Source organism: Arachis ipaensis, chromosome B4 (assembly GCF_059453495.1).
Source record: "Arachis ipaensis isolate K30076 ecotype BB chromosome B4, ASM5945349v1, whole genome shotgun sequence".
Lineage (NCBI taxonomy): Eukaryota > Viridiplantae > Streptophyta > Magnoliopsida > Fabales > Fabaceae > Arachis > Arachis ipaensis.
Genome location: NC_142439.1, coordinates 18,917,366 through 18,930,754, shown reverse-complemented (window position 1 = coordinate 18,930,754; position 13,389 = coordinate 18,917,366). Strand labels below are relative to the sequence as shown.

The 13,389-nt window shown below is 31.0% G+C and overlaps 1 protein-coding gene across 2 annotated transcripts; it reads right to left on the bottom strand.

Moving 5' to 3' along the window:
* Nucleotides 1-3,455: 3,455 nt before the first annotated feature.
* Nucleotides 3,456-7,130, bottom strand: LOC107639057 (putative protein phosphatase 2C 40). 2 transcript variants are annotated; one of them, XM_088484143.1, is made up of 5 exons: nucleotides 6,744-7,130; nucleotides 6,075-6,468; nucleotides 4,372-5,469; nucleotides 3,891-4,155; nucleotides 3,456-3,790 (listed from the first exon to the last, which is right to left on the bottom strand). In XM_088484143.1, exons 3-5 carry the CDS (start codon nucleotides 5,452-5,454, stop codon nucleotides 3,663-3,665), a joined length of 1,476 nt encoding a protein of 491 aa, XP_088340269.1. In that variant the 5' UTR covers nucleotides 5,455-5,469; nucleotides 6,075-6,468; nucleotides 6,744-7,130; the 3' UTR covers nucleotides 3,456-3,662. The 2 variants fall into 2 exon arrangements, with proteins under 2 accessions (XP_088340269.1, XP_016197958.1); XM_016342472.3 differs by lacking the exon at nucleotides 6,075-6,468 and having other exon boundaries at nucleotides 6,744-7,068.
* Between the last annotated feature and the right edge of the window lie 6,259 nt (nucleotides 7,131-13,389).

The following is a 13,389-nucleotide window of genomic DNA, read 5'->3' as shown; positions in this document are numbered from 1 at the left end:
GTCAACATTCTTAAACTCTACAAAACATAACAAATTATTAGTCAACTCAGATAACAATTACTAACTTACTACTAAAAGATACTAATTTTCTAACTAGAGCAACTAAAATATTAAACTCATGCTAAACTTTTTGTTAATTACAAAATTTAGTAATTATCATGTACTAACCTACCAATTAATGAACTCTCATTATTGAAAAATTTGCACAACTAACTCAACAACACATATTAATTGAAACCGCACAACTATCATAAATTATTTTACTAAATCCAACTAAAATTCTAACTTCGACATTTAATAATTAATCCTTAAAATAATTCATAACTAACTATTATAATTTCTAAAATTAATTATAAAATTTAATATCATAATTATAATTTCTAAAATTATTACAAAAAAGTTTTTAACTATGTAGTTACTAAGCTATCATTTTAGTCTAACTCAAATATTATCATTCATTCAAATAATCTCTAACTACGTTTAAACAAACATCCTAACTATTATTTAAACATATATTCCTAAATTTTAAAAAATAATAATAATCATTCAGTTTATAAACCTAAATTCATCTTCTAACAACAATAATAATAATTCACTTCCTAACAATAATAATTACAATTAAAAAATATTAAAAAAATTTCAAAAAAAAAAACTTACGTATTTTAAAAAAATAATAATAATCATTCTGTTTATATTTCTAAATTCAATTTCTAACAACAATAATAATAATTAACTTCCTAACAATAATAATTATAATTAAAAAATATTACAAAAATTTCAAAAAAAAACTAACGTTTTTTTAAAAAATAATAATAATCATTCTATTTATATTTTTAAATTCATTTTCTAACAACAATAGTAATAATTAACTTCTTAACAATAATAATTATAATTAAAAAATATTAAAAAATTTTCAAAAAAAAACTTACATATGTTAAAAAATAATAATAATCATTCTATTTATATTCCTAAATTCAATTTCTAACAACAATAATAATAATAATTAACTTCCTAACAATAATAATTATAATTAAAAAATAATAATAATCATTCTATTTATATTCCTAAATTCATTTTCTAACAACAATAATAATAATTAACTTCCTAACAATAATAATTATAATTAAATAATATTAAAAAAATTTCAAACAAAATTTGAAAAATAATAATAATCATTCTGTTTATATTCCTAAATTCAATTTCTAACAACAATAATAATAATTAAGTTTCTAACAATAATAATTATAATTATAAAATATTAAAAAAATTTCAAAAAAAATTTACATAAGCAGAATGGTTGAGATAATATATAATATGAAGTTCGGGACGTTCAACATCTCTAACTTTGTGTTTCTTTAGCATTTTAATTTTTTTTCCAGCATGCAAAGCAATAAGCAGTGGAGAAAGGAAAAAGAAGAAGGAGTGTGGACTATTTGGTATGAAGGTGAAAGTGATTGTTCGGATGGTGGATGTGGGTCTATTGCACGGGTCTATGTTGGGATTAAAGGCACCGTTGCGGGGAGGTGTCTGTGTGCAACACGTGTCTGGGGCGTCACAACTCGAACCGTGCGTTTTGCCCTTAACAACTCGGACCGTCCGATTAGCAGGCGGGAACTCGCATGGTCCGATTAGTGTTACTCTAACACCACACGGATGTGAAGTACCTGTGTTCTTTATATCCCAGTCCAACCCCATTGTTGCCTCCATATTCAAATTAAAAAACATAGTTTTTAACATATGTGTTAAATTTTAATTTTAATATTTAAAATATCTTATTTTTATTTTAAATGTTTTATTTTATCTTATTTTAGTTCAATGGTTAAAACTATTTTTTTTCTAAAAATATTTTTTCTTATTTTTTTGTCTTTTTTTTTCTCTTATTATTCTGTCATTTTTACTTTTAAATTAATACAACCATCACCATAACCACTATAATTATGATTATTGTCGCTATCCAAAAGAAATAATAATACAAAAAAGAATACTTTTGAAAAAAAAATAATTTTGACCGAAAGATTAAAATAAAATAAAAAAATACATGTGTGATAAAGAAGATATTTTAAATATTAAAAACAAAATTTAACATTTTAACTCAATCTAAATGTTAGAGAATAAATCAGTACTTTACTTTTATAGTTAATTAAATTGTCACAAGATATGTGTTGAATTTTAATGTGAGTAAGTGATTACCACCATTTACTTCACTAAATCAATTTCTGTTTCATTAATTTAATTTAATTGTTGAATCATGTGATAATTATTTTATACTAATATCTTTTAAGTTTTAATTTGGACATTAATAAATAATAAGTATGCAATAAATCTTTTTTATGTTAAGCATCAAGTGCGTGTATGGGCTTGTGGACCTACACCATTGTTTGTTGTGAATTTCAATAAAATAAAGTGCCAAATCAATAAAAAGAATAATGAGCATGTATCTTTTTGTGTAGTCCACTATAAAAAAATTGAAGCCTCAGAATTTAGAAACATAAAAAATATTTTCTCAACGAGAAAGTAGAAATACCGTTTAAGGAGGAATATTTTCCTTTTCTTAACTAGGCTTTTAGAATATTCTTTTACGTATATAAAAATATTTTTTTTTAAATCAATTCGAGATTATTGAATATTTAAAAAAAAAATATTTTGTTATCGATATTTTTTAACTTTTATATATTAAAATACTTTTTTAATAAAATTATTTAACTAACTAAAGCGCTCACTTTTCATTGCTTAAACTTTAGTATCCTATACATATTTTCATATGCTTCTTGATTTTTTATTTCTCCTTTTGAATATAAAGTAACTTATCTTACAGTGGATTACTTTAGTTAATAATTCATACTTTACATTATATTTACTTGTCAATTTTAATGTCTTTGTTCTTATTAAAAATACAAGTTCAATCAAGAGGTCGCAGACATTCTTGCTAATAAGTATCGTTCTTTGATGTTAGGTGTTCATATTTATTTCATTGTGCCATCGCAGATTAGAGAGTTACTAGTTGATGATGGTGAATGTTAATGCACTCACAAAAAGAACAGAGAACAACCCTTCTTAAAAAATGATTTGCTATTGAAATTAACAAACAAATTGGCCTATTTGGATTTTTAAGTTTTTTTTATATAATTTTACTACAAAGATAGTCAATCTGATTAGTGATTATCTTTTAAATCTAAACTATTAATAAAAAACTATAGCAAATAAAAAATAAACGGTTGATAATGCAGAAGGCATTTCTTTTCTTTTCTTTTTTTTTTTCTTTAATGTACTCGTGGCTTTGTTTGGACTCTAGTCCCGTTTTCTCTAAAAATATACATAACAATTAACAATAACAACAAAAAAAAAAAACCTTATTCTAAAGAATAATAAAAAGCTACTGTGTCCTAAAAATAAATAAATACAGGATCCATTTCTATACTGCTTAGAAAAATTCCCTCACATGCAAGAAAATCATCTCTGGCAAAGATCAAAACAAGTGCATTTCTAAAATTATTGTGTTCAAACAAAATGGTGATTGTCTCTTCTGCAAAATTTTTTACATACCCAAGAAAACTGAAGTTACATATGTACACTATAAATATCACTTCTTCATAGTAGGAAACACTTCCTTCATGATCAAGGTATCCGCGAAAATCTTCAAATGCAAAATTTATGTTGCACCTTTAGATGCATGTTGATGCCTTTGACGTCCGTTGATTCATCCCAAGGATGATGACAATCACGGTCACATCATCATGGTACTTCCTCCTCCTCCCGGCCGGAACATTCATCAACTCTTCCGTGCTAAAACCTGTGCAAGAATATCATTATGGTAAGCGATCATTAAATCACAACAAATGTGTTTAGACTACAAAAACTCATAATTTATGCAAATGAAATTGATTTTGGACCTGCAGAATCAGCAGCTCTTGCTATAAGTTGCTCAACAAGGAATTTTGCTGGATCACCAAATGGATTGCTTAGGATGTAAGACTCTGCAAGCTCTACTGCTTCATCATTGCTGAAGAAATCGAACAAACCATCACTCGCAACTATAGCAAATTGATCGGAACTTGAGATTCTATGCACGTTTAGTGACGGTTGAATGGAAATGTATGGTGGGCTTATGAGATCACGCACTCGAAGAATTCCCATCAATGCATCATTCAGAATTTTCTGCATGGAGAAAACAAAAACAGAATCAAAATCACAACTGTTTGGTAGGATGGATATTTACACTCTGCGTAAATCAGTTTCCTAAACCATCAAATTCATAAAAAGGCTACAATTATAGCAGCTTGGATGCGATTCGGCCTTGGTTTCCAACAATCACTTTTGCTTCTTTCCAAAATCTTCTAAAACTTTTGCTATCCTAGATAAAACAATACCAACCTTTTTCAAGTAGCCAACTCCAAAAGCGCGAGTAACCTTCAATTTTCCTTTCACTTTCCCAGCTACAATGGCCTTGGGATCATCTGGGTGACCAGCAAGAAGTTGAGCTCTTTCGGCTTCATTGTCAACAGTATGAATATCAGTAAGCTGGATAGCTTTCATTCTTCTCTCTTTGCCACTCATTCCGCCATCCATACTGCACGTTGCCAATACTGCTCTGCTGTCACCAAGATTAAGTGTATACAAATTTTCCCCATGAAGAAGTGCAAGTAAAACACAAGATCCGACAGAAACTAAATCCGGACGGTCCTCCATTTCCTGCTCAACCATGTACAAGAAATCATTCTCAACCTGATTGAGAGCACGTTGGAGGCTATCAAGAACAGCATATGAAAATGATTTCTGAGAACGAGATTGACGCTCATCCAACTCATATTGAGATGATCCACCCAAATCAAGACTGTTGGAAGCCTTGATAGAATCTGATTCCAAATCAAAATACAGCATATTAAAATAAGATATGATAGTGTCGTAAAGGGTACAGGCCAGAAAGTCAGCTGCATCCCTGCCGTTAAAGCCGTCATAAATTCCACAAAAGAGCCAGCCATTTTCTTCAGAACAAACTGCTTGAACTCTATCTTCACCAGCAGCTCCCCCTGCTACTTGTACTTCCATAGCATTGAGAAATCCTTCACTTTTGCAAGGAGCACTCACCATACAAGCGTCATAATCAAACATATCACTTTGTGTGGATGGACTGCAACTGAGGTTTGAGAAACTACTATGGAGAGAAGATGATAGTATGTCCAACTTCGAAAGACTTGGCGAAGAGGGTATCTTACGAAACGATTTAGGAGAGTCCAAACTAGGAAGGATTTCTTCCCCTATCACACCATTGCAGATGTTTGTGTTGGCAAGTGTAGCATTTGCGCTAACAGCAGCACCAGACAAGCAAGAGAAACTGCTTGTTCTAGGGAAATATGGAAGGATTTTGTAGCCGTTGATAGACTTGCAGGAGATATCTTCAATGCCATTGCATTGGTAGCCAAAACTTATCTTAAGTTCTGTTTCAGGACCAAGCATGGCTGTCCCCCGGCCCTGTATCACATAGGAAATTAGGTACAGTCATAAACTTATTGTATCCAAAGAGAATTATTAATATACCAAATTTCCAAAGTAACGGATATTTTGAAATGGTTAGAGTCTAGACTGCCACAATAACAGTGCTAATTCATAATCTTTTGAGCCTCCATCACATTCTGGAGTAGCAGCAATACTAAAATGAATTGGCTAGCATGATATAGGAACCAATTTTGGCAGTTAATCCAAGATACCATCTAAAATGTCAGCACCAAATTTTTTGCATGAGTTGATGAGTAAAACAGACTATTGAAAGAAATGAATAGAGTGGGGAAGACAGAGGGAAATAGAGAATCAAATAGTACTCAAAAATGATATAATCAATGTTTCACAATTATATTATAGCAATTTGGAAAAGGAAATAGAACTGAAGTTCTGGAATAAGCTTTAGCTTCAATTCCAACATAGTAGCCTATATCTCCAGGGAATAATACACATTCAACCTCATATTTTAACTGTCAATACATTCAGTCATGTATAAAACTCAGTTGTTTGAAAATCCAGACTAGTTAAACCAAGCAACATAAACATGAAAGACAAGAATGTTTCAAGAAATGATTTACCCTTCTAAAAAGATCCTCTCAATTACAAATGACAAGCATCTGTGTTGAAAAATTTGGCGTTTCTCTCCACTCACAAAAAGGACCAAATTGTTAACAGGATAAATACTCCATAAGTTGCTCCTCTAGACCAACCCTTCTTAGTTCTCGCCAATCTCTCCTCATTGTAAAAGTAAGAACACCAATTGATTATTGTGAATCAAATCAACCAAACAACTAGCCCTCTCTGTGCAAAGTAAAAGCTTAAAAAATAGGATGGGTCCCATTGCAGAAGCATGAGGCTATTATAGAGAGAGAATCAACTTTCAAGGACAGTGACAATAGAATATACTTAAAAACCATTGCCAGCAACCCAGCACACTTAGCAAACTGAATGTGAATTAAATTCACCCCAAGCCTGCATTTTGCATCAGTTCGTCAAATTCAGTTACCCCTTCCACCTTATATTAAATAAAAATCAAAATTTTTCCTTATAATTTTCTTTTTGTTTGGATCCTTTTGTTGTATGAACACCAGAAGAAATAAAAAAACATATTTTCACAAAAATAACACATAAAAAAACAGAATTGACATGAAAAACACATAGAACACAGAAACCACTGCATCTGCATACAAAATTACAACCTAGCCAAAAATAAAAAATCATAATTTAAAGAGGAAAAAAAAACTTACGAATTATCCAGAAAATGAAAGCAGGAGCAAGAGAAAGAGTGAAGGTGTTGTGAATGCAGCTAGAGAGAGAGAGAGAGAGAGAGAGAGAGAGAGAGAGAGAGAGAGAAGAAGAAGAAGAAGAAGAAGAAGAAGAATGAGAACTATTGAGTTTGTTAGTGAAGAATGAGAAGACAAGGGGACCGAAAAGATGGCTGAGAACACGGTTGACACACGAGAAGAAGAGGAAGAAGAAGAAGAAACGTAAACGCCATATTTGTGTTCAGTTTTTAAGCGACTTTTTCAATATTTCAACGGGGCTGAGCCTCACGTTTTCTGTTTTTCTCTTGCAATTTGTGTTTGTCTTTTTCCACCTTGTATGTATCTTTCTACGTTCTACCGCTAAAAACCACTTTTCTTTTTTTAGGTATTTGCTTCCGTTTTCGTTTTCCCGTCATTCCCACCCTCTTTACTCTCTACTCTCTACACCTTGCTTTCTCTTCATTTCCCATTTATTTTTTTGAGAAATATTAGAGTCAAATTTTTTTATCAATATTAGTGATTCAGGTGTAATTTTATAAAAATAGATTAAATAAAAAGAGATTAAAAAAATTAGGATCGGAGTAGGTAAAATTACAAACATTTATTAGTGATAAGTAAACAACATAAGAACTAAAAATAAAAAATAATAATAAAAAATAAGTATTAAGACTTTTACTAATATCACAAAAAAATAAATAATTTTTTTTTAAATGAACAAATATTAAGTAGAATTTACTATCATGTGTTTCAATAGAAAATCTAAATACTAATTTTATGAATTTTCATGTTTGAATTTGATAAATAAAATGAAGAATAATGAAATTGGAGATGATGAAATAAAAAAATTTGTGAGTTCTGAAAAGAAATGAAAAAGATCCATGATTTATGTCCCAAAAAAACAGAACTTATTATTGGTGCATTAAAATAGGATGAAAATATATGTGAAAAAAATGCTATCCACAATTATTCATATTGATGAATAATTAAAGTGTACTAAAAAAATGATGTGGGGCGTTTGCTTATGATTGAAAATTTGTGCTTCTTGTTGCTTATGGTAATTGTTGAAAAGTGAAGTTTGAATTGTAATGCCTTTATAAAATTAGTCTTCTTTGTTAGAGTTTCACAATTTTTTTTTGAATTTTAATTAGGTTTAATTACTCTATTGGTCCCTATAGTTTCGCGAAATTTTCAATTAGGTCTCTATACTTTTTTTTCCTTTTAATTGGGTCCCTGCACTAATTTTTTTTTTCAATTAAGTCCCTACCGTGACCAAACAGTTAGATTTAACGGAATATTCTGTTCCTAAATTAAAGATTCTCTAACTTTTTCCTAAATCTCTAATTCTCTTTCACACTTATTTTCTGAAATACCAAAATAACCCTCCCACACTTAGAATAAAAAACCTAGCTAGCCCTCAGTTGCTCTCCTGCGTCGGTCCATCGTCTTCATCCATCTGTGGCGTCGTCTGCAGCGGACGCTGGGTGGTCGGCCATCCGTCGCCTCCTTCTCTCTACGTTGGTTTGTTCTATGTTATTCTGTTCAGAGGTCTTCTGCGCTATTTTCCCATCTAAGCCGTCGCTGTTCCTCCCGGTGCTTTGCCTCGCCTGACGTCGCTACACCGCACCGCACCGAGCCCGTCGCGCCTGACCTCCCGTCTGGCCTCTCATCCCCGCGCCGCTCCTCTCCTCGATATCCCTGTACTCGATCTGTCACAAAACAGGTAACATATAACATTTATTTTTTTTCCAGCTTTTAAAACTTGATGTAACATGTTCATGCTAATTTTAATTTTAATTTTCAAAAAATATGGCATTCGTTAAGGTGAATTAATCTTTATTTGTTTATTTATGTTCCTATCAAAATATTGATTTCTCGTATGGTAAGTAACTAAGTCTATTACTTTGCTGAATTCTATCAGGCGTGCCAGCCACCTCTCAATGGCTAGAGTGGACTTCTAAAAGCTGACTGCATCAAAGAAGACAGCCAACCGAGGTGAGCCCAAATCGAAGTGGGGAAATTATGATGCCAAGTGATTAATATTTTACAAAATTACGTTATTAAAGCTAGCTATTCTGGACCTATTTAGGTGTTTATGCATTTTATCTATCTATTAATTAGTAAGAAAATTGAAGTACACAAATAGTCATGGGCTGTTATCAGATTGGGCTGCCATCAGATTGCTTGAGAAATAGATATTATACAAATGAACTTATTCAGACATCTAGTGGCCGATTTTGTGTTTTCTTTTTATTATATATTTTTTTTAATGGAATATTTGAATGTAGATGTTTTATGCTAAAGCAAATTGATGAGCTGAAGCAGTTAAAAAGCAGAGAGTGAAATAGAGTTTCTCTAAAAAATTTAATCATGTGAATTTTGTAGATTACATAATTGAATTCTGAATCTAACTTGTATCCATATCTACAATTACCATTTCTTGAACAATTTGGTGGATTGAGTTTAGAATTTTTTAACATGCGTTGTTGACTTCCCAGGAAGTGATTAGATGCATCCAAGTTGGTTTCAAAACTTGTTGGTTTTTTCTGATTTGAATTCTTTTTCTTTTTTCCTTGCGAGATTCATGGTTTGGATTTAAATTCTGGGATGTGGTCAGATTTAATTAGTATAGATACTATGCGAATTTAATTATTTTTATTTCAATTATTTGATCATTTGCTTGTTCCTGATTTGAGCTACAATAGTCAATAGATTATTGAATTTAGAATGCTAAGTAATGCCATTCAAATAAGCTTAATGAATATCTCATATAGTTATTTTTGAATTGTGACTTCAACTCTTTTTTATCACCTGAGAAATTATACTATGTTATAGTTGGTGTTCTGAAGAAAAAACCAGAGTATAGACTCTATTTGGTTTGTGCATTGCTTCAAAACTTGTTGATTTTTTTTACTTTGGATTCTTCTTTTTTCCTCGTGAGATTCATGCTTTGGATTTGAATTTTGGGCTATTATAAGATTGCTTGAGAATAGATACCATAATTTTTCTAGTTTTTCTGATTTGTCTGGTTTTATTTTTTCATTATGTAATTTCATGCAAAGTTTGAGCTTCTTATAATGTTAAAATAGAAAAGGAAGAAAAATGTTATTATGCACTGTTTGTCACTTGCACAATACACGTGAGGAAGAAATATGTTAATTACTTTTTTCTTGTTGTACTTTTTCAAATTATAATTATTTTTCTATATAATTATGCAGGATAATTCTGAAGATGCGAGTGAAGATTGAGATACTTATCATGATAGTTTATTGACAAAGATGGAAATTGAAAGATGTATGGTTGATGATGATGTCTTTTATTAGGATTCTTCTTTACAACATCCGAAGGTTTGAGCAATTTTGAGCATCCACTTAATGAACTGAAGTCTATCCCAAGAGTTGACAGTTTTGGTCAGGTGTGTGGTGCAACTTTCAAAGTGGATGAGGCTAAGAAGGAATCAACTGGCATGTCAAGGGTTGGAAGTGCTGCTAACTGGTCGAATAATATCTAAATATGAATTCTGTTTGAACTAAGGCTTTTATTATGTGCTAGACTCGGTTGAATTTTTATGTTCTAGTACTAAAAAATATGTTGATGTCAGAGCTAGATCATATAATTATCAAGCCTATATTTATTATTATTATTATTTCTATTTTATTTTATCTATTCTTTTTTTTATGTTCTTAAGATAAGGTATTTTAAAAATAAAAAAAGATATTTTTGATACAATTTATATATAAATAAGCAAAAGAATGATAATGACAAAATAAAAGAAATTATAGGAACATCTTTCATGTTGTAGAATCAATGAATAAGGATTATAGAAATATCTTTCATTGAATATTTATAGTTTTACCAGATTTTCAATTAGGTCCTTATATTTTTTTTCTTTTCAATTTGGTCCCTAAGGGTATACAAGTAATTTCACAATTTACTAACATTTTTTTAACGTTTAACGTTAAGAGGGACTAAATTGAAAAAGAGTAAAGTATTGTTTTTGTCCCTAATGTTTGGGGTAAGTTCTATTTGTGTCCCTAACGTTTAAATCGTCCTATTTGTATCCTTAACGTTTATAAAAGTGATTCAATGTTATCCTACTATGAATTATACTAAGAAATCAGATTATATTTTTTAATTATTCTCACTTGAATGTATTCATTCTCAATTAGGTCTCACTTGGATGTGTTTGATTTTAATATTATACCCACTATTTGTGTTTCGATTCAATTATGTTCCAGAAAAGTGAATTATGTAAATATTGTAGGAATTAGTTTCAACATTAGATGAGCTATTTTTCAGAATAGATCATTGATTCTATCCCAGATATTTGTATTCTAACTTCAAGAAAAGATTTTCAAAACTCAAACTAAAGCGCTCATGATGTGTAATTGACGGTAGGATAACATTGAATCACTTTTACAAACGTTAGGGATACAAATAGGACGATTTAAACACTAGGGACACAAATAGAATTTACCCCAAACGTTGGGGACAAAAACGATACTTTACTCATTGAAAAAAAAATAATGTATAGGGACCCAATTAAAAGGAAAAAAAGTATAGGGACCTAACTGAAAATTTCGCGAAACTATAGGGACCAACAGAGTAATTAAACTTTTTAATTATGAATAAGGAAGGAAGAATGGAGGTAAAGAGATTTTTAATCTCAACTTTAATTTATGAGAAAAAGATAAATATGTCCATAATTTTTTTTCACGAACATTTTTGTTTTTGAGAATTAGAAAATACATTTACCTTCTTGACCTCTCTAAAACCTGGACAAATTTATTCCTCTGTTGAAGTGACTCCGTTGAACCTGACGAAAAAGTCTGACATGACTCCCATTGTGCTGATTCGGTCGTTAGGAGAGCACACCTGGCATGGACCTTTTCAAAGCAGAACATATGCGTCCTCCCACTCCAAAACGACGCCGTTTTACCAAGAGCCCGACATACACACTCTAATCCCTTTATGTAATACCTATAACATCCATGTCACACTCAAAGAATTACTGAAAATCCTAAGAAAACAAACGATCAAACTCCCTTATCTCTTTTTCTCCCTCCAAAAAAAACACTTCGTAGAAGAGCAATCGTTGTGGTGTGAAGTAGGTGTCGGAGAGGGTGAAGAAGGTTGCATTGTGCTCGTGGTTGCTGTCTTCGTCAGAAGATAAGATCGTCTTGCCTAGCGATGCATTTTTGTTTATGCATCGTGAACTAATTTTGAAGGCATTCTGTGTGCATGTTGATAGTGTGGGTAAAAATAGTGTACTGATGTATAAAAATCATTTTTAAAATCTCATGTATCGGATTTGAAGAAGGAATTCTGTTAGGAAAAATGTATTTAATAAATTTTGTTTCTGTTTTTGGAGAGACGTTGCTATTTAAAATGTGACTATGTTATCTGTTGTGTGTATAGTTGGTTGAACTAACACATAGTTGTTCATGGATTAATTTCAGATAGTTGATGTTTTTGTGGTGTCAGTATTTCATCATGGAGATAATTTTCTCAGAGCAAGTAATGGTTCCCTGGTTTATCAAAATGGATAGGAAGAGAGGTTCCCTGAAATGGACCTGGATTTTGTGAATTTTGGAGACCTGTTAACATTGTTTAAGGGTTTGGGATACCAGTCATACAAGGTAGTATATTGGTATGATCCAACAAGTGCTGATATTGAGTCTGAGATGAACATATTAACTGAGGATGTAGGGATCAATGCCATGCGAGAGAACAAAATGAAGAACCAAGAGACAGCTGAGTGATGCAGGCCAAATATCGGTTTAGAATTTTCACAAAAAGAATTGCGTTGTAAGTATAGTCCACACCAACAAATAATTCTCAATCAAAGTTTAAAAGATTGTCACAATACAAATCAAATAATCGAGAGTAGAATCCTGGATCATTTTCCCTAGAAATTGTAATCGAGTGCTCAATTATTGGCTATGGAAACAGGGGTTTGATAGCAATAAATGCGAAATGTAAATAGCAATAAATTAAAGAAACAAACAATAACTAAATATCAAAATCAATTAAACTAAGGCAATTAAAGAAATCAGTTAAGAAAGATCTTGGCAAGGATTGATGGTTAAGAATCACTTTCCTTGTTACTAACCACAACATGATAATTATAAAGAGCAAACCCACTTCATCATCCCCAACATCAGAGGAAGGTCAAATGAGCTTAACTAATCCTAATCCATAAGTCCTAGCCAACTCACTAATCAATTTAGTGAAAGACTAGTGTCAATAGAAACAAGATTAATCAAAATCTCTAAATTATCAATCAACTTGGACATTATAAACTCAGGGTCACCCAAGTTACCAACTCAAGCCAAGAATGCAAAAATCTACTCTAAAACTAAACTGAGCATTTCATCAAATACTTAGCATACACAAAAGTAAAATATGGCAAATTGCAAGAATTATAAAAGCTACAACTACCAAAACAAGAAGGCAACAATAACCAATCAAATAAAAAACATTAAACATGGAAAATATCAAATTGCATTAAAGGGAATTGAAATTAACAAGAGAGTTCATAAACTAAAATAGACAAAATGAAGGAACTAACAAGAGAAACTAGGCAAATTGAGACATTAGAATAAGAAAATGTAAAGGAACTACTCAAAAA

Bases quoted from the DNA above. Each gene is read 5' to 3' on its own strand.
- LOC107639057 (XM_088484143.1), bottom strand. From the start codon at position 5,454: ATGCTTGGTCCTGAAACAGAACTTAAGATAAGTTTTGGCTACCAATGC. The intron at 4,156-4,371 runs GTTGGTATTGTT...TTCTCCATGCAG, and splicing joins GAGTTGGCTACTTGAAAAAG to AAAATTCTGAATGATGCATT. The intron at 3,791-3,890 runs GTCCAAAATCAA...ATTCTTGCACAG, and splicing joins AAGAGCTGCTGATTCTGCAG to GTTTTAGCACGGAAGAGTTG.